The sequence below is a fragment of the Rhagoletis pomonella genome, unplaced genomic scaffold (genome assembly GCF_013731165.1).
Source record: "Rhagoletis pomonella isolate Grant_MI unplaced genomic scaffold, Rhpom_1.0 Rhpom_scaffold_00009, whole genome shotgun sequence".
NCBI classification, from domain to species: domain Eukaryota; kingdom Metazoa; phylum Arthropoda; class Insecta; order Diptera; family Tephritidae; genus Rhagoletis; species Rhagoletis pomonella.
Window position 1 is genome coordinate 19,946,349 of NW_023458563.1, and position 25,504 is coordinate 19,971,852.

General features: G+C 36.5%; 1 protein-coding gene across 6 annotated transcripts in view; it reads right to left on the minus strand.

The window, feature by feature from the left end:
- The window catches only part of LOC118745621 (paired box protein Pax-6), a 606,665-nt gene that overhangs the window by 515,388 nt on the left and 65,773 nt on the right, over nucleotides 1-25,504 (minus strand). For 5 of the 6 annotated variants that reach the window (XM_036479150.1, XM_036479149.1, XM_036479146.1 and 2 more), the window contains one exon: nucleotides 24,564-24,881. The exons of the other annotated variant lie outside the window; for it this stretch is intronic. In XM_036479150.1, coding sequence (XP_036335043.1) covers nucleotides 24,564-24,867 — 304 coding nt within the window. In that variant the 5' untranslated portion in view covers nucleotides 24,868-24,881. The remainder of the gene's footprint in view (nucleotides 1-24,563; nucleotides 24,882-25,504) is intronic. 6 annotated transcript variants of the gene reach the window in all.

Sequence of the window (25,504 nt, forward strand, 5' to 3'; positions counted from 1 at the left end):
AACAAAGTTATAATACCCTTGTGCACAAGTGCGCTCGGGTATAAAAAAAAATACACGCATCGCACATGTACAGTTGCATCTGAAAATTTCAGGGAACGGAAAAAATATTTATTTTTTATGAATATGTTTATTTGGTAGGTGTTTTTATCTATTTTTTCGATCGGTTTTAGTAACAATATTTGCCAACATAAACAACTTATCGAATGCAAAAGCCATATAGCAGTACTATAAGGTTAATGTTTTTAGTAATAAAGGAAAACCGAACGCGTAAGGAAAGTAAATGGTTAGAAATGGTCATTAAATTGGTGAAAATTCCGACAAATATAACCTATAATTATATTAAAGACTGTATCAATAAATGTATTATCTAGTGAGAATATAAGCTAATACATATAACGTATAATTGTAAATGAATGTCATCGACATATATAGGTAAATAAAAAATCTTGAGTATTAAAAAATTGTTAAATAAACAATTGGGTATTGTTATTGGAAGTCTCCTGAAAAAAAACCAGAGTCTTCCGATCGAAAAATATTGATTTTCAAGAATTCCATACCATTTCTACGAAAAGTGTTTTGTCCCATATAAAATACATGGAAAACTTTGAGCGCTTTGAGCGACCTCTAAATACATTTTGATCTCAAAATCAAAAATAGGGGTTGTTTTCTTCCGGTGTAGAACAATCCTAGAGGGTGAGAGCATTAGAATTCCGACTTCACTTAATTTGGACCACGCTATTGGGCCGTATGAATAAAAATAAGCAATTGCTTTTTCTTAAAATTTCAGATCTTTTACTCAATTTATTCAAATAAAATTGAAGTAAAGGGTATGAAATTTTAAGAAAAAGCAATTGCTTAGTTTTTATTCATACGGCCCAATGTATATCGTCACTAGACACGAATAAAGGCGATCTAGTGTTTCGACGGAGAAAAAAGAAGCATAAAAAAAATTTTACGAAAAAAGGCTCTTAAGAAAAACTTCGGCGAAGAGACGCGTAACCTAGTTGACGGAGAAGAAAGACGCGTAATCATAGATTTATAACACTTGGAAAAGGACTGTCACTTCAGCATTATTCCCCAAAAACTATTTACGGAATATACACACTAGGGGTCTTCATCAAAAGTCATAAATTGTTGATAAACTTGATAAAATGATAAATTTATCATTTTGATAAATGAACTGTCAAACTTTGTATGGAAATCTATTTAACCAAGTTTATCACTTTATCAAACGATTTTGGTGCATAAGCGTATACATTTCAGTAAAATTCAACCCTGACAGACTGCCAGGTGGTCGATTTTGCTACGAACACACAAAAAGCTAATTAGCACAATGGACGAGGTAATAATGAAACGCAACTAGCCAGATAAGTTAAATAATAAACAATTTTATGCAATTATTTACAAAGGTGCGTTCATGAAAGAATGCGGATGAAGTGATAAATTTAAGCAATTTATCCCGTTATCACTTTAGATGAAGACCCCTACTATTACGCCCGCAAACATAGTTGACCGCGAAAATAAGTTTACGCGTCCTTCCTCGCCGTCAAATGTTTTAACGCGTCTTTCTTCGTCGTCAGCTATGTTAAGTCTTTCTTCGCTGAAGTTTTTTTTATGCGCCTTTTTTCGCGATCAACTTTTGAGCTCGCGCCTTTATTCGTGTCTAGTGACGATACACAATATCCCCCCTATTCTAGAACCCGAATTTTCGTAATTCGTAATTCGTAGCTATGCTACGAAAAACGAAAAATCCACATGCTGCAACCCTTGCGGAAACATGTGCAGCATTGCCAGCTATCAGTTGTTTTTCGAAGACAGCTGAATGAAGGAAAACAAACTCGAAAGGAATTAAAAAAAAACACTCATCATGTCCTTGTTTATTGTAAAATTGCTCAATTTTACATATTTTGAGGAAAATTATGGATTCTGATGTATTTGCAATTATAGCAGCAGAGTAAGCGGGCGCTATGGCAATGGATTCACAAAGGTATGCGGAGATGTCGGGCATAGTAACCATGGCGCATCTATGTCAGCTTCTGGTTGAATTGGTGAACCACAAGCCAGAACTCCTCCTATGCCTGAAGAACTGTCTCACAACCCAGTTAATGCAATAACAGCTTCTTTCAAGCCATTGAAAACATGCACTTTGTTAGGTCCACCACCTGTTGCGCTTGCTTCTGCCTTCGGCCGCGCTTAAGTATTATTACCCTTACTAAGTAGAACCTTCATTTCTATGTTGCCGGAGAAGAGGGGCTTCCGCATGTCAAAGGTATACAACATTTATTGTGCATATCACTCCGGCTACGCCGTCCACAGTATTTTTGCGCAGAACCCACGTCAAAATTTGCAAAAAAGTGCATAGTGCCAACCGAGTTTATTAATAAGCTAGTGGTAGGAAATTTGAAACATTTATCTTAAATATAATGTGAATCCTTTGATTACACGTGTATGTTAAAGTTTTTGGATTCGGGTTATGCGTTTGGACACAACAACCGAAAATCGTTGTACAAATAACTAAACCGGACCTAAGTTTCTCGATAAGGGGCAACAAAGTTTTTTTTTTGCTCGTTTATATAAAGGAATGGATAAAAATATACGTATATGCGAAAGGCAAATTTATCTGTTTAAATGAACACCGCCAATATTTCTTGCAAACACACATCGATTTACATCTTTTATTTCGCCTCCGACACAGAATTGTTTTCGTACAAAATTACGCAAAAAGCTTACTCGTTCGTTTTTAGGCTAGCCATTGTTACGAATTTCGAAAGTTCGAGAATACGATTCGGATTGCAGCATACTATTTCTACGATTCGTAGCAAAATCCGAATACGAAAGAGTTGCAGAATAGGGGTGTATAAATATGTTCATACAAACCAAAACAGGTTTTATTAATCAAAGCTGTGTTTGGAAAAGTTGAACCGGTTACCAATTATAACTTGAAGTATAACGATTTGGTTTAAAAGGCAGTTACTCTATTATATGGCTTTTGTTTGCCACAACACGCTTTAGTCTCTTTTTAGAACTGTTGCAAGCGGCGCGCACCAACTCCTTCTGTATATCTATCTATCTATATCTATATCTATACTATGTATTATATAAAATTGATTATATGAAGTACGTTTGTAACGACTTATTTCTCAAAGTACTAAACCGATTTTAATATTTTTTTTTTAAACGAAGCATTTGTAAAAATACGCAGAGTGGTTATATTTTTTATTCTTGGAAGATAAGCACCCTTTTTTTGGGTGTAAAGTTACAAAAAATTACAAAGACGTACAAGCATAAGCCTATTTGGTTGCCAAATACAGCGCATAGCTACGCGAAAAATCTGTACATCAGTGCCGATCAAACACGAGCTCACAAAGGCAAAAGAGATGTGTATGAGCGCTTATTTTTATTTTAAACGAAGAAGAGATTTTCTTCATAAAATGTTTGTTATAAATGTCTTAATTTTAAGTGTGAAGTTTTAGTCGCAAACTTAGAAAATAAGAAATTGTTTCACTATTAAGACAGTTAAGATGCGTTTGTGTTTGTATATAGTGCCTAAATTACAAAAACATAATTTTTGCCACTCCCAAAGGTTTAAGGTAAGGGAAAAATTGATATTTTCAAGCACTATGTACACATACTTATGTATTTTTTTAAACAAAGTTTTTTGCTGAGAACTTATTTAAATTCCAAAAACCGAATGCCAACTTGAATTAAAGGAACCAACACTGAAGTGAGTCAAAATGAAAATAAAAGAGCACAAATTTCTATGTAAAGCAAAACTCTCTGGAAATCCTACGAGACATCTGCCGGTCATATGACCGGTCATCTAAGTGGGATATCTGCAGTCTTTTGGCATCATGTTTTACATCAGAATTGAAGGGATTTCTGAAAAATCTGGCCAGTTCTTTTGTGTAACTGTGATTTTGCATCCCTTGTCAACATATGGCCTCGGTTGATTTAACTCGGTTAACTTAAGATCGTTGTTTTACTGCCTTAAAATTTAAGGGAAATTTTGACAGCGTTTTTTATGTGTATTGGTTTCTATTTGAGTGTATTGAGGATCGGTCAGTCTGAGAAGACCTTGTAGGGAAGACAATAGGTTTGTTCGTCAAAAATCCAGCGAGAATTGTCACTCAAAATATCAGATAGTAAGAAAACTTGCAATTTTCTGTACGAACGCAAATTTACAAGTTTTTCTGCCAGCTAGTGTCCACGGTTGCATTTCAAACAAAAGAAATTTGCATAGAATTTTTAAAATTCTTTCAGAGGGACAAAAAACAGGATCTACGTGTAAATATCTTGTCAGTCCGACTTTCTTCAACATACGTTTCAATTTCTTTGTCGGGTTTACTATATCAACTCTAGTTGAGATTGCATTCCGATTAAGAATACAGTATTTTTTGCCGAGTACCTTTCAAATCATTGGAATTAACTAAATTAATTAAGTAAACAAGTATTAACTTACATTTTTCATTTTCAAATCGCTCCAGTTTGAAAATTTTTAAATTTAACGAACTTGTTTACCCAAATTATCGTCGACAAAAAATCGTACCATGTGCCACAATAATGCAAATTCTTGCTGGCAAATTTTTTTCCGGCTCGAATTTGTAACTTCGCTTCAAGAAATAGTGTTTTTACTCGTAATTTATTTAAATAAAACATGTGAAATTTAGTTGAAACATTTTAGCCGTTTTTAGCCGGTTATATTTGCCAATTTAGCCGGTTCGTCCAAAAAGTTCTGGCAACACTGCTTCGAAGTCATGTGCAGTATGTGGTTGACACAACAAACTAATCATATGTATGTACATATGTATCCAAGTATGTCCATACACAGAGTTCAAAACAAACGAAACATTTCACGAATGATTCGTCCAAAGACACAAACTTTGCAAAGAAAAAAGAGTGCAAACAAAACGATTTCTGTTTCGCTCATTGACGAGCATCAGCGTTGCCGTTTTGGTCCAATTGGACCAAAATTGGTAGGTTCATTCTCCTTTGGTAGCTTGGTTGGTTTGATGAACCTTTTGGTAGGCAAAAATGTTTTGAAAATACAACCGAATTGAGCACTAAAATTTGTTCGCTTAATTTATGTTTACACGTTCAATACATTGCTTTCACTTTGTTCGCACGTATACGATTTCTTTGTTTTTTCTATATTTTATTAAGCAGACAATTTTCTGCAAACAAAAACTAACTTCCCAAAGCTATGACCGATCTGCTGTTGAAATAGAACGAGAAATTACTTATCGTCTTGAAAAAAAAAACTGATGATAGGCAATTTGCAATGTGTGGGTGTATTGGTAAAAAAGTGCGAGTGTATGCAAATTGAAAAGAATTTGGGAATTTTTTGATTGAACTGCATAAAATGTCTGATTTTGTTTTTTCACGCACAAAAAAAAAAATTTTTGAATAAATCAAATTAATCTCAAAGATATTTACATTTTTTGAAAAATATTTTTATGGAATAAGTAAATTATTTTATTTAAAGGCACGAATTTGTTTTGTTTAACATTAAAATTTGTATGAATTGTTAACTAATACTGTAAACAATAATATGAGCAGTTTTTATTTTGGCTGTTAATTTGTGCTGAAAATCCCGTAAATTCAAGAAATCTAGCTTTAGTGAGGAAAAAAAGTTTGGTAGTTTGCAAACTGATTTGGTAGGCGTTTTGTACCTAATAATATTTTCAAGTGGCAACACTGACGAGCATTGGTGGATCGTTTTTCGTACAGATGAAGAGTGTAATCAGCTATGCCCACGTGTATGCTTCGTATATGTATACTAGTGTGGCGAAATGAAACCACATATATGCGTTTGATATGTATACTACTTTAATCCAACTTTATTAACTCAACTCAATTTAGATATAAGAAAAGGTACGCGTAGCAACAAGAACCGTTATAGAATGATCTAGAAGTCGATTCGCAGAAAAGAATGTGTAGCAGAAAAAGAATACGAAATAGCGACGAGCCAAATGTGGTGTTGCCACATGTGCCGATTATTGCAGGGTCGCCACAGTACTCCCCCCTAAATGAGGTATTAGGTATAAAACGAATTTAATTTGTAGATTTGCAGTCCCGATTGGTGGCTGGACTAGAGGATGTGCTGCTTGGATAGGATGGCTGATTAGTTCCTGGTTGCCCGAGGGGAAGGCTGGTGGTAATGCGCGGCTGTAGCAAGTTCCCTGGCGGATGCAATGCGCGCCTCTGTGGGTGGTTGTCGAAAACGTCGTCGGCGGCGAGTTGAGCTGGTTTAATGCGCTCGATGTTCACGTTCACTTCCTTGCCGTTTACTTCGATGGTGAAGACTCGTTCATCAATCCTTCTTACGACTCTATGAGGCCCTGAATATGGCTGGTCGAGAGGCCGTTTGGTAGCATCGATCCTTAGAAACACTTGCGTGCAGGTGGCCATGTCCTCTTTGTAGCAGGTTCTCAAGCCGAGCAACACTGCGGGAAGTACTTGCGTCCACTGCTGCTGCTGGTGACACATGATAGCGGCTTTTAAAGTGCGGTGCCATCTCTCGACCAATCCGTTGGCTGCGGGGTGGTAAGCTGTAGTCCGAATGCGCTTGCCACCAACTAGGCGTGCCAAGGCTGTGAAAAGCGCACTTTCAAATTGGGTGCCTTGATCAGTTGTGAGTAGCTTAGGGCATCCAAAACGTGCGATCCAGTGAGCGTAAAAAGTGTTGGCGACGGTGTTGGCAGTGATATCCTTGATAGGCACAGCTTCTGGCCACTTAGTGAATCGGTCCACCATTGTCAGGCAGTATTTGTACCCTTGGGACTCCGGCATCGGTCCCACTATGTCCAGATGAATGTGGTCGAATCTACCGTCTGTGCTGGCGAATGAAACGGGTGTTGAACGAACATGGCGACCTACCTTGGAGCGCTGACACGGGACGCAGTCACGAGCCCAATGAGTTATATCCTTGTTCATGGAAGGCCATACGTATCGTTGTGCGATGATCTTCACGGACGCCCTGCCGCTGGGGTGTGCCAAATTGTGCAACAAATCAAATACTTTTCTTCGGAGCTGCAACGGTACGAACGGACGGATATTGTTGGTTGATACGTCGCAAGTTATTCCTCTGCCTCCGGGTCCGCAGTAGAGCGTTTGCAGTTTGAGTGACGTATCGTTGTGAGCGAGCAGGTGCTGGAGTTCTTCATCTGACTCTTGGGTGAGTGACAGTTCCTCGGGATCGATGGTCATTGGGTGGTGTATGGCGTCCAAGCGAGAGAAAGTGTCAGCCACGTTGTTGTCTGATCCGGTGATATATTGTATGCTGGTAGTAAATTGGCTGATAAAGCCAAGTTGTCTAATTTGACGCGGTGACGACTTGTCTGACTGTTGTCGGAAAGCAAAAACTAGCGGCTTATGGTCGGTTCTGATTACGAAGTTCCGGCCCTCGACCCAATGCCGGAAATACCTTACGGCTTCGTATACTGCCGTCAACTCCCTATCGTACGTGCTGTAGTTCCTCTGTGCGGGTGAGAGTTTCTTCGAGAAGAATCCCAGTGGGTGCCATGTGCCGTTGTGGTTCTGCTCCAAAACTGCTCCCAGGGCGCTACTAGATGCGTCACAAGTGATTCGTAGTTCGGGTGCCGGAATTGGGTGTACTAAGAGGGCTGCGCTGGCCAATTGGTCTTTCACCTTTGCAAATGCTTCCTCCGCCTCCTCAGTCCAGGGAACCGGCCTCTTGTCATTTTTCTTAGCGTCTTGTAAGAAGTCATTGAGGGGTGCTTGTACCATAACAGCATTCCCAATATGTCGTCTATAGAAATTCACCGCTCCGATAAACCTCCTTAGCTCCAGGATGGTTTTAGGTTTCGGAAAATCGCGAAGCGCTTTTACTCGGTCCGGAAGAGGTGCTGAGCCCTGCGCTGAGACCCGATAGCCCAAAAAGTCGACGGTAGTAGCACCTAAGATGCACTTGTCCGCATTGATGCATAAACCGAATTGGCTTAAGCGTTGAAATACCGAACGAAGATGTTGTTTATGCTGTTGGACGCTATCTGACGCTATAAGCAGGTCGTCGATGTAGGCGTACACGAATTCCAAACCGGAGAGGACTTCGTTGATGAAGCGCTGGAATGTTTGTGCCGCGTTTCGGAGTCCAAACGGCATACTCACGAACTCGAAGAGGCCGAATGGGGTTATCACGGCTGTTTTAGGTACGTCTTCGTCTGCCACCGGAATGTGGTGGAATGCGCGGCGGAGGTCGATAGTGGAGAATACTTGCTTTCCGGCCAGTCCTGCTGCATAATCCTGAAGGAGCGATATTGGGTACCGGTCTGGGACGGTTTGGTCGTTGAGTCTGCGGTAGTCTCCGCATGGTCTCCAGTCCCCATTTTTCGTCCTGGCCATATGTAGCGGGCTGGCCCAAGGACTCTTGGAAGGTCTTGCATGTCCGAGATCGACCATAAGCTGAAACTCTTCTTTGGCTATCTTAAGACGTTCAGGGCGTAGCTGACGGACGCGTTGAACGCAGGGTGGACCAGAAGTTGGGATGAAATGCTTAACTGCGTGCTTAGTTGCCGTACGATTGGACGGATTGCCGAGCAACTCTGGAAATTCCTTGAGGATGGTTGTGAACTGGTTCGTCTCATCGACGACCGTGATGGAGGTGATGGGGGCTGTGGCGTACGTGCCCCTGCTACGAGTTTTCGTATTTGGGTCTATAACACAACCCCGTTTCAGGTCCACAACAAGTCCATGCTCGTGGAGAAAGTCGGCACCGATGATTGGGTACGGGACATCTGCCACGCAAAATACCCAACGAATTGGTCGACTGAGTCCAATGTTAAGAGATAGTATTTTTTCGCCGTACGTAACGATTTTGCTGCCGTTTGCAGCGTGAAGTCGGAACTGTGTTGGCGTTGCTTTGCTGTCACGTGAAGGTGGGGTCACTGAAATATCCGCGCCAGTGTCGACGAGGAATTTCACGCCGGATGTGCGATCGTATATAAACAGTCGGCGAGGATTTGCTTTACTCCCAGTACTCGCCATGTCTACTGGGAGTCTTCTGCGTTTCCCTGAATCGACCCCCATGTGCATGGTTGAGTGCATTTGTTGGCTTTAGCGCCAAATCTGCGATGGTAAAAACAGGCTGACGAAGTATCCGTGGGGCTGGTGCGCAATGGTACGTGTGTCCGACGAGCAACCTCCTTTTCCATGGCCTGAGTCAGTTTACGCATTTGTTTTGCTAATTCATCTAGCTGCGATTGCATTGCGTCGCTTGACTTACGAGCGACGGGCATTACGTACCGACTATCGGGGTCGTGCTTGATTTCGATCAGCTTATTTGCTAGTTGCGCAAGTTGGTTGTTGTCGTTGTCGTCTGAAGCAGTGAGGGCTACCTGAATATATTGCGGAAGCCGGTCCAGCCAGATAGCGCGCACGAAAGTGGAATCTAAATGTTTACCGCCAAGACGGTTTATTTCTGCCAGTAACTCGGACGGTCGTCGATCCCCTAACTCCAAGCCCGAAAGTAGCGACGCTCTTCTGAAATTGAAAAATGGTTCACTAGCGTATCCTTGATTGCGGCTTACTTATCGGCTTCCGGTGGGTTAAAGATGATATGTTCGACGATGACGAGCGTGTCCTGGTCAAGTCGGGCGATTACCGCCTGGTATTTGGTTATGTCGGATGTAATTCTTTTTAGCTGGAATTGCGCTTCGACTGCCGCGAACCAAAGATGAACTTGTTTGGTCCAAAAGGGAGGCAACTCCAATCGCTCTACCCTGTCGATGCTAGCGGTTGGTTGTTGTTGAATCGTGGGAGAGATTGCTTCAAAGAACACCTCGTTGCCTGCGCTAGGAGCCGGTGAATCACTGTCCCCAGTATTTGCGGAGTCTGCCTGGCTATTTTGCATCTTGACGAATGTATAATTGAAAATATAAAAGCTTCGGGGTCACCAATTATGTGGCGAAATGAAACCACATATATGCGTTTGATATGTATACTACTTTAATCCAACTTTATTAACTCAACTCAATTTAGATATAAGAAAAGGTACGCGTAGCAACAAGAACCGTTATAGAATGATCTAGAAGTCGATTCGCAGAAAAGAATGTGTAGCATAAAAAGAATACGAAATAGCGATGAGCCAAATGTGGTGTTGCCACATGTGCCGATTATTGCAGGGTCGCCACACTAGCAATTACCCGGCGTGCTTCGCTGCGCCTTAAATGTATTTTTGTGTTGTAACCAGTGTTGCCGCCGCTCAAAGAACTTTCTAACCAAGATTTGACGAAAAAGTTACCAAATGTAAGGAAAAATAACCAATTTTTTTATTAGATTAACTCAGGTCATCACAAATTCTTTTATATAGTACGTATAGACAAATTTTACAAACCAAACAAAATCAATTTTCATTTCCATTTTTGAAAAGAAAATCCTTTTAAGGCTGAAAATAAATGAAATACATTCATATATAACTATATATATATAAATACATATTTTAGAAAATCAGGCATCCCGTATTAGGTGCATATGTATGTTAATATCTTCGTAAACATTAGCAGACTGTAAATGACGTTTTTAAATAAATACATAGGTGCACAGTTTCAACGTTAACAACCACATTGTAAATATTTTATAATTAAGATTAAACAATTAAAAATTGCCGCTGTGGTGTAGTGGTAAGCAGTGGCTTCCACTCCGCAACACCTGGGTTCAAGCCCTGGTAAAAGCAACATCGCAAAAAAATATAGAAAAAATGTTTTTTCTTAACAGCGGTCGTCCCTCGGCAGGTAATGGCAAACCTCCGAGTGCATTTCTGCCATGAAAAACAGCTGCTCATAAAAATACAATCGCCGTTCGGAGTCGGCGTATAACTGTAGGTCAACATCAATGCGCACGCCACAAGTTGGAGGAGAAGCTCGGCCAAACACTAACATATGTACATATGTGCCAATCTGTTATTATAATTAATTAAAAATTGGACTGTATTGAACTATATCGTCGCTCAGCGCGAAGTACCTCGTATACGCCAAACGCAGTAAATAAATTTTACAAAAGCGCGAAAAACCGATTTTTTCAGAACTGTGGAATGGTATTTCCCTTGAACCTACTTGCTATAAGATTATTATTATAAATCTTAACATAAATTAATAAAGTAAGCAGTAATGGAAAAATAATTACCAAATCCCTTTTTTATTGTACATGCATTACGTGGTATTGGATTCCGCATATACGAGGTATTTATATATGTACTATCTTAGTATGTATTCATTTGAAGTAGTCTTTAGCCGACCATGTATATTATGTATTCTGTATATTATAAAACAAATATATACATATGTAAGTAATATTAATACAATGACTCCAAATATTCTCACTTGGTTTCACTGCTGGGGCTGCCACTGCTGCTGCTACTCTTCTCAAACTCGACAGGTCTAGCTGGCCTGTGTTATAACGAACCTAATTTAAAAGTTTTTTGGAAATACATATTATATAAAATAAAACCAAAATTGTGTATTTTTTTCTCACTTATCCATAGAATTGAGCCCGTATAAATTAACTTGAAACACCAATTTTGCGCGGAATTATAATAATTTTTCGCGACTTCTTAATGACTCTCGTATTATTCAAATGTCATTTCAGGTACATACTATGTAGGTTTGTGCAAAGAATATAGAAATGGTGTAACTGCGGGGCCGTTTCAAAAACTTGGCGATTAAGTCAACGCGATTTATTAAAGACATGAACCGATAATAGTTGCACTCTCCAACTTTTACATGTTCTTTTGCATATGTAAACACATGATTATTATCGGAATAAGTAAAATCTTGAGTTGCCATTTTAGTAGTAATAACTTTAGTTAAATAACCATATTGAGCACAATAAATGTATTTGATTATACTATTTTTCAAAGATTTAATTATTGTATGTATACAAAAATTAGAAACTACAGTAAATGTTAAAAATAACCAAAATGAGAAAGATCTTAACAACTTCACAGGCAAGAAAAAAATAACCAAAATTGGTTAAAAGTAACCAAAACGGCAACACTGGTTGTAACTCTCCCCCTAAGCTCTATGGCCTCATTTACAAAATATTTTTAAAGAACTTTATGAAGTTAGATTTAAAAAAAATCGATCTATGAAGCATTGTTTATTTTTTTTTTGAGTTAATATATTTTCGAAGGTAATTAGAAAATATGTAAAGAACCGACTTTCTCTTGGAAATTTAATTTATAATCTTACTAGCAATTACCCGGCGTGCTTCGCTGCGCCTTAAATGTATTTTTGTGTTGTAACTCTCCCCCTAAGCTCTTATGACCTCATTTACAAAATATTTTTAAAGAACTTTATGAAGTTAGATTTAAAAAAAATCGATCTATGAAGCATTGTTTATTTTTTTTTTTAGTTAATATATTTTCGAAGGTAATTAGAAAATATGTAAAGAACCGACTTTCTCTTGGAAATTTAATTTATAATCTTATAACTGACTAACTAACTAGCGAATACCCGGCGTGCTTCGCTGCGCCTTAAAAGTAATTTTGTCTCTCACAACATTTGAAAATATTAGTTAATATTGCTGTACATATTTGTATAGTAGGGAGATTTTTTCAAATTATATAAATATACGTTATTTGAATATTAAATTAATACACGTTTGAGGAAAGGGTGAGATAGTAGACTCCAGTTATAAGATTATAAATTAAATTTCCAAGAGAAAGTCGGTTCTTTAAATATTTTCTAATTACCTTCGAAAATATATTAACTCAAAAAAAAAAATAAACAATGCTTCATAGATCGATTTTTTTTAAATCTAACTTCATAAAGTTCTTTAAAAATATTTTGTAAATGAGACCATAAGAGCTTAGGGGGAGAGTTACAACACAAAAATACATTTAAGGCGCAGCGAAGCACACCGGGTAATTGCTAGTAGTCCTATAAGTCGAGGATAACTGCTTGAAAATCCATAAAGTTTTTGTATTTGTAATCCCTAAGTTTCTGCAGAATATAACCCTAAATGCAAAAGTCCAATGGATTACGGTCCTTGGGAATAAATCATTTATTTATTTTTATTTTTTTTTTAATTTCAGTACGCATGAAACCCCCTAAAGCTATTTCTAATAGCAAAGAGTGCTTGATATGAGTTCAGAAATAGATATAGTACCGAAGAAAGAGCTTGACCTCCCACTGTCTAAAATGCATACACATAAAAATACATATTTACTTTGTAGGTACATTTATCTACTTTTACGTTAAATTTTTTCGGCAAATAGGTGCAATTAGAAAATTTTATTTTCATTCCCAGGTAGGGTAGGGTGCATTCCAAAACGTCAAAATACAAATCATCAGTGTCTTTTATTTCTGAAACATGGAAAATAATGATTTCATATGAAATATTACATAATAAAACTTGGTTGCTAAATTATCAAGACCTTAAAACACAGCTTATTTTTCAAGAAACATTTTCTTCAAAAAGGTATAACTAATACCTTCATTCCTTTACCAAAAACTAACGCAAAGGATCTACAAAGAGAAAATTTGCGCATACTCCGCCAAAAAGAGTGGCGGCCATTTTTATACCCGAGCGCACTTGTGCACAAGGGTATTATAACTTTGTTCACTTAACGGTTGTTTGTAACAGGCACAACGAATCGAGATAGATATAGAAAAATGTATACATAAATGATCAGAATGAAAAGAGAAATCGATTAAGCGGTGACTGTCTGTCCGTCCGTCCGTCCGTCCGTCCGTCCGTCTGTGCACACGATAACTCGAGTAAAAATTGAGATATCTTAACGAAACTTCGTACATGCACTTCCATTGGGCGTGGGACGGATGGTATTGAAAATGGGCGAAATCGGACTTTAACCACGCCCACTTCCCATATAACGGTAATTTCCAGAAATACGAAAACCGCGATATTTTAGTAACTACTGAAGATAATTTACTCAAAACTGATATTTACAATAATTTTTAGGCGAAAAATAAGAATATTATAAATTTTTGGAAAATGGGCGTAGCCACGCCCACTTATGGTTACATGTGTATATCTTGATAACCGCTGCACCAATTTCTTCCAAACTTGGCACAGTTGTTGACCCTGGTACAGCATACCAAATGGCCCAAAATTTTTAAAATCGGACAATAACCACGCCCACATCCCATATAACGGTAATTTCGAGAAATACAAAATCTTCCATAAATCAGTAAATATTGAAGCTAATTTATTCAAAATCGATGCTTGCAACAATTCTTTACCAAGAAATACGTTTATGGTAAAATTTTGGAAAACGGGCGTGGCACCGCCCACTTATGATCACATATAAGTATATCGGTAACCGTTCTACCAATTTGTACCAAACTCGGTGTGGTTATTGTGCTTCCCACATATAAGCAAAACGTAGAAAATTATTGAAATCGGACTAAAATTACGGCCGCTTTTCATATAACGGTAAATTTCAGAAATGCTTGAAACTGCAATATTTCGAAATTTAAGGACGCTAATTTACTCAAAATTGATACACCCCGGCTTACCATCTAGCGGTAGGTTTCAGAAAGGTGAAAAAAATATATTTAATACTTGCGCCGAGTATTTAATGTTCGGCTCCGCCCGAGCTTAGACTTTCTTACTTGTTTTTATTTCACTAGACCACCTTTAGCAGTTGTTGTACATACATGTGCATTTGCGAATGAAAACCTTTATCTAAATCTGATCTGGGCTATAAAATTACATATGTAATCAAGTGCGTCTACGATTACATATATTAAAAAAATTTGTATCACATGACGTAACTTTTAGCTCAACAAATATGTATGTATGTATGTATATTTTTCTAATTTCTTAGCTAAAATCACTAGACACAAAGACCTGAATGTAAGAAAAGCATGCATTTTTCGAAACTTTTGAGCTCAGCGACCTTAAGTTAACTTATACATGAAAAAATTCGGAACTCCGCTTCCTACATGCTCACTCTTTATATAGTATTAATGGCCTGTACGTCTCCATACTCCTTTCTCTCAGCCATCACGCAATCATGGGCGATAAAAGAACTCGTGGTATTAAATGCAATATAACCTTTAAAATTTTGTTGATTAAATTTTGTGAGTCGCGATGAGTGGAAATGGTTTTTGTGGTTTGTGGATAAATTCTTGACAAAAAATTATAGCACTATTCCAGAGGATTCAGGTATAATAATTTGTAAATTCTATAAGACATTTTTCATTATATATGTAAGAAAAAATATTGTCAATTATTTCTTGTTACAGATGGGCAAGATGTAGAATAAAATGACGACGGGGCATGCTGTATAGCGATTTTTTTTTTGCATTTTCAAAAAGACGCCACGAGCTTGCGTCACATCGTCATGGTCAATCGTCAGATTATTGAATTAAATTAAAAAAAATTTCCATCGCTAACTTAAAGTTGTGATACACAATGGCTAGATGCGTCGCACTATTGGCAAAACACGAGTTTTTTTTCAAAATCGTAGATCTTCGCTTAGAAAAGAGATAATGGAATGAAAATTTTTTTATCGTGAAGATAAATGATCATATAACATAGGAAACAACAATAACTTTACCCTCAAAATACCGTTCAAAATGTCACTTTTTTTTAATTTTGGATTTTGGCTCCCATTCCACTAAAAAACACTACAGCGTGGCGACGAATAACTGTTACCCAGATATTTTTGAGAAATAAAAGAGTCCTTTATAGATTTTGCGAAAAAAGTATTTTATTGTTATTTTTCCACAGATTTTACTTTAGTTGCATTAATTAGTTTTTAAATTTTAGTCCTTATTTACATTTGCCAGCAGTGTAAACTTTGAGAGGAAAGTTCATTTGGCACGCAATCAATATCAATAAAATACTTTTTCCGCAAAATCTTTAAAGGACCCTTTTATTTCTCAAAAAAACTTGGGTAGCAGTTATTCGTCGCCACGCTGTACACTTAATACACCATTAGCACTGTTTCTGAAAGGTTTCTCCTTATTTTATCTTAAGACTTGATTCTTGGGACATTGGATGCTGTACCCGAGTGGCCAGATTGGAAAAAGAAAAGCTACCTTTAAACTCTAATAACTCGTAAACTATCAGCTTTCACAAAAAAATGTATTTAACAAAAATGGTTATACTAGTCGATATCTTTACGAAAGTGTAGCATTTAACCCTCTAATGCAGAGTCTGTCATATATGAAACGCTTTTTAACCCTTTCAAGGCAGAGGCAAAATGGTTCTCAATATGTTTTCAACGTACTTTTTATTTATTTTTATTTATTTTTTTTTATTATTATTATTTTACTATGAAAAAATTTTCTACGGTTAATATCTACGTCAACATGAGAAAAAGCACGTTAAAAGCATATTGAGAACCTTTTTCCTCTGCCTTGAAGGGGTTAAAAAGCGTTTCATATCTGCATTAAAGGGTTAAATGCTGCATTCCATTATCTCTTTTCTAAACGAATATCTACGATTTTGAAAAAAAACTCGTGTTTTGCCTATAGTGCGTCGCCTGTGGGCATTCTTTCATACATGTATGTATGTGCCATTTCTACCGTTATATATTTTTTGTCAAATTTTACTGCTCAATAAATGAGTATAAATGACCATAAATTCAATGTCAGGAATGGTATTTTCAAGGATAGTAGTTGAGGGTTCTTGCTTTAATCTAAGCCTAAGTAGAAGGTTCTATCACCTTTTTACTCTTTGCTAGAGCTTCTCAAATATTGCAAAAGCCCGATTTTTTGACACTTTGACCTCGATTTTCTCAAAACCTGTACGTGTTGGATCCTTTGCACTTACGGATTCGTAATCAGCACAAAAAAATCTATCAAAAATAGCTTTAACATTTGTCGCACCAACATTTTTTTCATTTTTGTTGGCCTGTGTATTCAACAATTGAGTAGTCCACTTGCAAAGTGCGCTATGTAAATTTTGTTTAGATTTTTAGTTTTGGTGGGTTTCATGTCCACTAACAGCAGAGTGAAAAATTTTTCTATATTCTGAAAAAAAATAGCATGAAATGTTAACTACTCTTGCAAAAGCCGCTATAATACTTATTTATACACTTTCAAATGTCTCCTCTTCGTATGAACTAAGAAAATTACAAGAAAACATGGTAGTTTCGGTGCCTAGTGGAAGAGGTCTCAAAAAGAAGCAAACCAATCTTCCTAGAGGAGAGAACGCGAAAAGCTAAAAAAAAGCTAGCTATGTAAAAGTTACTGTTTCAAAACTTGCAATATTAAATTTTTAAATATAAAATTTGCAAATCTACCATACTGCAATTTTATTTTTTTAATGGTATTAGGCTCTTATTTATCCAAATTTTCAGGTAATAAAAAAAGATACAGTTCGGATGTTACTTGTTGTCGTAGACTTTTTTTTAATTTATGGTTTACTTTTATAAAATCACATAGCGCTGTTTGCAAGTGGACTACTCATATATTCATTAAAAGATAATTTGTCATCCGTCTGAAATAAAAAACATTTTAAATCAGAAGGATAAGATAGTATTGTGTTATTAATTCAAAAGTAAATAATTGTAGTTCAATGACGAAGGGGGGGGGAGTCTATCCCCCCATATCCCCCTTGGCTACGCCACTGTTTTATGCCGATTTCGTTTCTACCGAAAAATGCAACCTTCTCTTTGCCCTCTACGCACAAACTTTAAGAAGAGGGCGATGAGAAGGCAAAAGTTTCCCCAGTGTCGACAGACCTAACCAGTGGCATTTTTAACAAGATTGTCTTATTTTTAGAAAAATTCACAGTCCATTTGACAGCTGTCAACTGTCAAGGTTTTAATTTGACAATTCGTGATCAGCATGTCAAAAAACGTAATCAGTGGTATTTTCAAAAAGATTTTCTTAATTTTAGAAAAATTGGTTATTAATTTGACATCACACATTACATTGCATTACACATGGCTTCGACGACCACTGTGCGACGTTGCGAGTTTGGGGCTACCTATGCAGTTTAAACAATGTATGTATGCGGTCATGTTCGTTGTTATTTTATAAAAATGTATATGCGAATAGGCGTTTTGGTAACGAGATTATATAAGTCCTCAACAAATACAAATATTTAGGCGTGCTTCTTACTTGTCATCTCTCTTTTAATAAGCACTTAGACGCCAAGTTGGTAGAAGCTAATAGTTCAGTTATGCTTACTTGGCGTTGCTTGAGAGTTGTCACATAACGAATCTATTAAATAAGTTTTATTTGTAAGCGGTTATCCATCGCATAGCACTTCACATGTAGAAGTCTGTTGGGTTTTGATTTTTACGTAAAAATGGTATAACAGTGCAAAGTATCTATGCATAACTGGGCTATAAGAATGCCATTCACGCGACTTGCCTGAGACACATTAAAAATCCTCGTAGTATCTGTTTGACAAAGAAGATGAAAATTTATGATTCAGCCGCCAGATAAATTATATTTTATGGCGCTCATGTGTAAGGCATGGAAGAACACGACCACGTAGAAATCTTCTAAAAATCTTTTTTTCTTAAAAAAACTTATTTTCCTACCGTCGAATACGCCGAACTACATGCTGCATGTAGAGACAGGCTGGCAGCCCCAATATCTACATACCCTCCGCGCGAATATGCTTTTTGTTACTCGGTGCCTCAGCTTACCTAGAACTAGGTCATCGCGTATCCTAACGAGAAAGTGTCTTCTAACCTGCCTACAAGCGTTCACATCCTCGCTTTTAGAGAGTCTAGCCAAAGGAAGGACAACAACTTTTATTGAATTAGCATAAAAGTCAACAACGCATGTTTTATACCAACATAATGGATAAAATGATAAACAATTATTTAAATATCTTATGGATAGCACTAAAATTAGGAACGTGGTTGTAAATGAATTTTCGAAGCTTGCAATGTTATTATTTTTAATTACTTTCAATTAACATTTAGTATGACACATAACATATAATATTGATGTCATAACTCCTTGTTTATTTTATTTGTATAATTATTATTTTCATACCAAAGTAGTAATATGCAATAAAACTGTTATGATGAAATATAGATACTACTACTACTACTACTACTACAGCCACAATGTGCTACCATTTTATAGATTAACGACTATATGAATTATATGAATAGTGTCGCATTTCACACATCTAGGGTATTCCATTGACAATAGCTTCCAAATAACTATTTCAGTTGTTTTGTAGTGGCCCTACCTGCCCTACATATATTGGTTAGTCTATCCATTCCCGTATTCTTAGCTTATTCGCCTTCAGTCTAAAATTCCTTTATTATAATTTACTGAAGTTATAAAAGTGATTTTTTTTTCAACATATTGATATACCAAGGTGCCCTTTTTGACAAATTCATAACTTAAAAAAAACTTCGCCGTATAAAATAGTGATATAAATAGTGAGCCAAATGTATAAAGTTTAAAAAACCTTTTTGTTATTCTGCTGCATTGACTTGTAATGGTCCCTAAATAGGCCTGAACTAGCTTTAAATGATCCTGAATAGGCCCCGAAATGATCCGGAGCTAGTTCCGAAATAGTCCAGTAAAGGCCACGAAACGGTCAAAGAATTGTGACCTCGTCCTGAAATGATCTTGAACAAATCTTAAAACGGTATCTAAATTGCCCTATTAGTCCCAAAATAATCCGAAGTAGCCCCAAAATGGTCCTACAATAAGTCGAAATGGACCTGAACTAGTTCCAAAATTATTCTAAACTAGGCCCGAAATGTCCCTGAAATAGTCCTGAACTAGTACCGAAATGGACCAGAATTAGGCCTAACATTGTCCTCAAATAACTTCATAATAAGAAATAGCAGCGTGAATACGCCAAATAAATATTTTAAAATTTTGTATAGGTGTTTTACTTTGAAGTCCAAGTGCACGTCCTCCGCTAATACTATTGAGAGCAAACTAAGCGGTAGTCAGATCAATATTATTAACATTTTATGAAAAAGTGCCACTCTTATACATGTATAATCACCTGTAATGCAAAAGGTCATAACTAACAACATTGGGTATGCAAAAAAAATAGTTCAGGTGACGTTATGTATGCATGTAAATGTAAATGTTCTTATCTGCGTAGTATGTATGTATGTATGTAAATGCATACATATATAAGCATGCAGATAAAAGTCTTCATGTTAACTACTGACATTAAATGTAACGGGTGATTTTTTTGAGGTTAGGATTTTCATGCATTAGTATTTGACAGATCACGTGGGATTTCAGACATGGTGTCAAAGAGAAAGATGCTCAGTATGCTTTGACATTTCATCATGAATAGACTTACTAACGAGCAACGCTTGCAAATCATTGAATTTTATTACCAAAATCAGTGTTCGGTTCGAAATGTCGAAAATCCGCTTTTTTATCGACAAATTTTGTTCAGCGATGAGGCTCATTTCTGGTTGAATGGCTTCGTAAATAAGCAAAATTGCCGCATTTGGAGTGAAGAGCAACCAGAAGCCGTTCAAGAACTGCCCATGCATCCCGAAAAATGCACTGTTTGGTGTGGTTTGTACGCTGGTGGAATCATTGGACCGTATTTTTTCAAAGATGCTGTTGGACGCAACGTTACGGTGAATGGCGATCGCTATCGTTCGATGCTAACAAACTTTTTGTTGCCAAAAATGGAAGAACTGAACTTGGTTGACATGTGGTTTCAACAAGATGGCGCTACATGCCACACAGCTCGCGATTCTATGGCCATTTTGAGGGAAAACTTCGGAGAACAATTCATCTCAAGAAATGGACCGGTAAGTTGGCCACCAAGATCATGCGATTTGACGCCTTTAGACTATTTTTTGTGGGGCTACGTCAAGTCTAAAGTCTACAGAAATAAGCCAGCAACTATTCCAGCTTTGGAAGACAACATTTCCGAAGAAATTCGGGCTATTCCGGCCGAAATGCTCGAAAAAGTTGCCCAAAATTGGACTTTCCCAATGGACCACGTAAGACGCAGCCGCGGTCAACATTTAAATGAAATTATCTTCAAAAAGTAAATGTCATGGACCAATCTAACGTTTCAAATAAAGAACCGATGAGATTTTGCAAATTTTATGCGTTTTTTTTTAAAAAAAAGGTATCAAGCTCTTAAAAAATCACCCGTTATTATGTCCATCCTTACTAATATTATAAATTTGAAAGTGAGTTTGTTTGTTTGTTCCGCTTTCACGCTTTAACTACTCAACCAATCCTCATGAAATTTTTACACTGGTGTCCTTTAGCTCAACTTAAAATATAGGGTAGATTTAATCTCGATTAGACGAGGGGGCGTGGCACCTCCCCATACAAACGCATTTTTTACATGTTTAAAAATTCAAATTCAACTTGAATTATAGGAATTAGGTAATTTGAATACATATGTATGTATCACAATATGAGTGTCAGACGAAAGAGTTTTAAAAAGGTTGCCAACTATTTAAAATTTAAATTCAAACTATTCAATAATAGCAATGAATTATTACAATAAGGGTATCCATCGAAATGGTTTTGAAAGGGCTTCATCTCTAAACTACATGTAAGTCAGAAAAAGTATCACAAGAGAGAGGTTTAAGAAAGTCTTAGTTTGAAAATATTTTGAAAATGGTTAAAAAAATTTTAAATCTTCTGTCTACCGGCATAGTTTAAGTATGTTGAGTGATATTGAAAATACACAGAATGTATCACGCAGAAATATCATGCACACAGGGAAGCGGGTGAGGGCGATCTAGTATACACATAAATGTACATTAGGGTGGTCCGAAAATACACGTGAAAAAGTAAAGTCGGAATTTTTATGCTCTCACCCCCTAGGATTGTTTTATACCGAAAAAAATTATACCCCTATTTTTATACCCGAGCGCACTTGTGCACAAGGGTATATTAATTTTGTTCACATAACGGTTGTTTTTAACAGCCAAAACGAATCGAGATAGATATAGACAAATGTATACATAAATGCTCAGAATGAATAGAGAAATCGATTAAGCCATGTCTGTTTGTCCGTCTGTCCGTCCGTCCGTGTACACGATAACTCGAGCAAAAATTGAGATATCTCAAAGAAATTTCGTATGTAGGTTTCCGTTAATCCAAGGTAGGTTGGTATTGAAAATGGGCGAAATCGGACTGTAACCACGCCCACTTCCCATATAACGGTAATTTCCAGAAATACGAAAACTGCGATATTTTAGGAACTACTAAAGATAATTCACTCAAAATTGATATTTACAATAACTTTCAGACGAAAAATAAGAATATTATAAATTTTTGGAAAATAGGCGTAGCTACGCACACTTATGGTTATATGTGTATATCTTGGTAACGGCTACACCAATTTCTTCCAAGCTTGGCAGAGCTGTTTGCCTTAATACAGCATACTAAATGATTGAAAATTTTAAAAATCGGACAATAACCACGCTCACATCCCATATAACGGTAATTTTCGGAAATAAGAAAACTGCGATATTTTAGTAACTACTGAAAATTATTCACTCAAAATTGATATTTACAACAACTTTTAGACAAAAAAAAAGAATATTATAAATTTTTGGAAAATGGGCGTAGCTACGCACACTTATGGTTATATGTGTATATCTTGGTAACGGCTACACCAATTTCTTCCAAACTTGGCACAGCTGTTGGCCTTGATACAGCATACTAAATGACTGAAAATTTTAAAAATCGGACAATAACCACGCCCACATCCCATATAACGGTAATTTAGAGAAATACAAAATCTTCGATAAATCAGTAAATATAAAAGCTAATTTATTCAAAATTTACGCTTGCAACAATTCTTTACCAAGAAATACGTTTATGGTAAGATTTTGGAAAAATGGGCGTGGCACCGCCCACTTATGATCACATATATGTATATCGGTAACCGTTCTACCAATTTGTACCAAACTCGGTATTTTTATTGTGCCTGCCACATAAAAGCAAAACGTTGAAAATTATTGAAATCGGCCTAAAATTACGGCCGCTTTTCATATAACGGTAAATTTCAGAAATGCTTGAAACTGCAATATTTCGAAATTTAAGGACGCTAATTTACTCAAAATTGATACACCATCTATCGGTTGCTTTCGGAAAGGTGAAAACACATATATTTAATACTTGCGCCGGGTATTTAATGTTCGGCTCTACCCGAACTTAGACTTTCTTACTTCTTTATTTTAAAATCAAAAAATATTTAGAGGTCGCTCAAAGCGCCCAAAGTTTTCCATGTATTTTGTATGGGGAAAAAACAACTTTTCGTAGAAATGGTATAGAATTCTTAAAAATCAATATTTTTCTATCGGATAACTCTGTTTCTCTGCAGCAGATTCCCAATAATAATACTCAATTATTTATTTAGCCATTTTCTCATCGCAACTATAGTTTATAGGTCCGCCAAAAAACCAAAAAAACCCTGAAAGTTTCAATGGAGGACCAATAAAAAATCGTTAGTATTAAAACATGGTTAAGTAAACAATTGGGTATTTTTATTGAAAGACTCCTGCAGATAACCAGAGTTTTCCGATCGAAAAATATTGATTTTCAATAATTCCATACCATTTACACGTAAAGTTTTTTTTTTTTTTCATATAAAAATACATGGCAAACCTAGAGCGCTTTGAGCGACCTCTAAATATTTTTTGATTTCAAAATAAAAAAATAGGGGTATACTGTTTCGATATAGAACAATCCTAGAGGGTGAGAGCATTACAATTCTGACTTTACTGTTTTTGGACCACCCTAATGTGCATGCATTATTTATACTACAAATCGTATTTGATTCATTAAATGTGATAAGTATGTGGGGTTAGAAAGAGTTTATGTGAATTAAGATAATGATGTATGTATATGTATATGTAGGTATGTATATTAGGGTGGTTCAAAAAAAAGTATACCTCTATTTTTTTTGAAATCAAAAAAATATTTAGAGGTCGCTAAAAGCACTCCAGTATTCCACGTATTTTATTTAGGAAAAAACAAGTTTTTGTAGAAATGGAATAGAATTCTTTTAAATCAATATTTTTCGACCGGAAAACTTTGCTTCTCAGGAACCTACCAATAATAATTTTTTTTCATTTATTTTACCAATTTTTAATGCCAGCCATTTTCTATGGGTCCCTATTGCATTTTTTTGAGGTTTTAAAGGGTCCTATAAAAATTGTTAATCAAAGAAAATGGTTAATTAAACAATTGGGTATTGTTACTGAAAGTGTCCTGAAGGGAAAACAAGTTTTCCGAGCGAAAAATATTGATTTTCAAGAAGTCTAAACCATTTCTACGAAAAACCTGTTTTTTTTTTTCGCCATATAAAATACATGGAAAACTTTGAGCGAGCTTTAAATATTTTTTGATTTCAAGATAAAAAATAGGGGTATAAAATTTTCGCTATAGAACTATTGTAAGGGGTGAGAGCATTAAAATTCCTACTTTATTTGCTTTGGACCACCCTAATATGCATAAATAAGTATGTACATACATAAGTGTGTATTTAGTTGTGCAAGGAGATTGGCTTGGTCTTTGTGCTATGTATTGTAAATATATGGAAAGCGACTAAATAAATATTTATGTATGTGCATAGAGATGTGCGCATGTGTATTCAGAAAGGATAAATTTAAATTTAAATTTAAAAAGTATTACACGTACATTCATCGTCGCTTAGGTGGTAGTATGTTGTGGCGAAATATGACGGCGTTGCGTGTGGCGTTATGGGTGGTTGCGCTTCCGCTGAAGTTGTTGCATCCAAAGCAGCAGCAGCAGCGGCAACAGCGGCTGATTTGCCCGTACCGTGCCCGCCAACGACGCCACCGATTCCAACGCCGCCACTGACAACACCGATACCACCGCTGCCACCGCCGACACCAACGCCGCTGATACTGCTGACGCCGATGCCGCCGCTGCTACCATTACTACTACCGACACCAACACCCAAACATGGTAGGTTTCTCATCGCAATTACATTGTCTATAAGAAAAGAATAGAAGAAGAAAACATTTGTGTCAGTTGAAAAAATTTTGTGATACATTTTTTTCTTTGTTTTTTAATTTTTTGGTATGATTTTCATCATTTTTATATAACTACTAGCTTATACCCGCGGGATCCACCCCACGTTTTTATACAAATATGAAAAATAATTTAATGATGTTATATTTTATTTCTGTGCCCATTTTGTTATAGCCCTATATTTTTTATTCGGCCGTTTAAAACTATGCAATTATAAAATCTCGTCTGCACGCTAGGCATACGAAAGACATGTCTAGCGTGCAGACGAGATTACCTTAAAATGGTTCCAGGGATACGTCACGTGAACGTGTAACCTTCTGAGAGGTGCCGCGGGGGGTTCTAATATTTCTTACTCAAATCTGGCCTTGATAAAATACCACTTCACAGTACTGTAGCTAAATACCTCAAAGGGTATGTATGCATCATGAGAGCTTTAGATTATATGGCCGAAGCCGGCTCTCATTTTCCATTAAGTGAAATTTTTTCTGTCAGTACGGCACTTATAAAATAAGTCTCCATAACAAATATAAACTACTTCCAGAGATGTTATATCCTTCCAGAGATATGTATTAAACAAGTTTTAG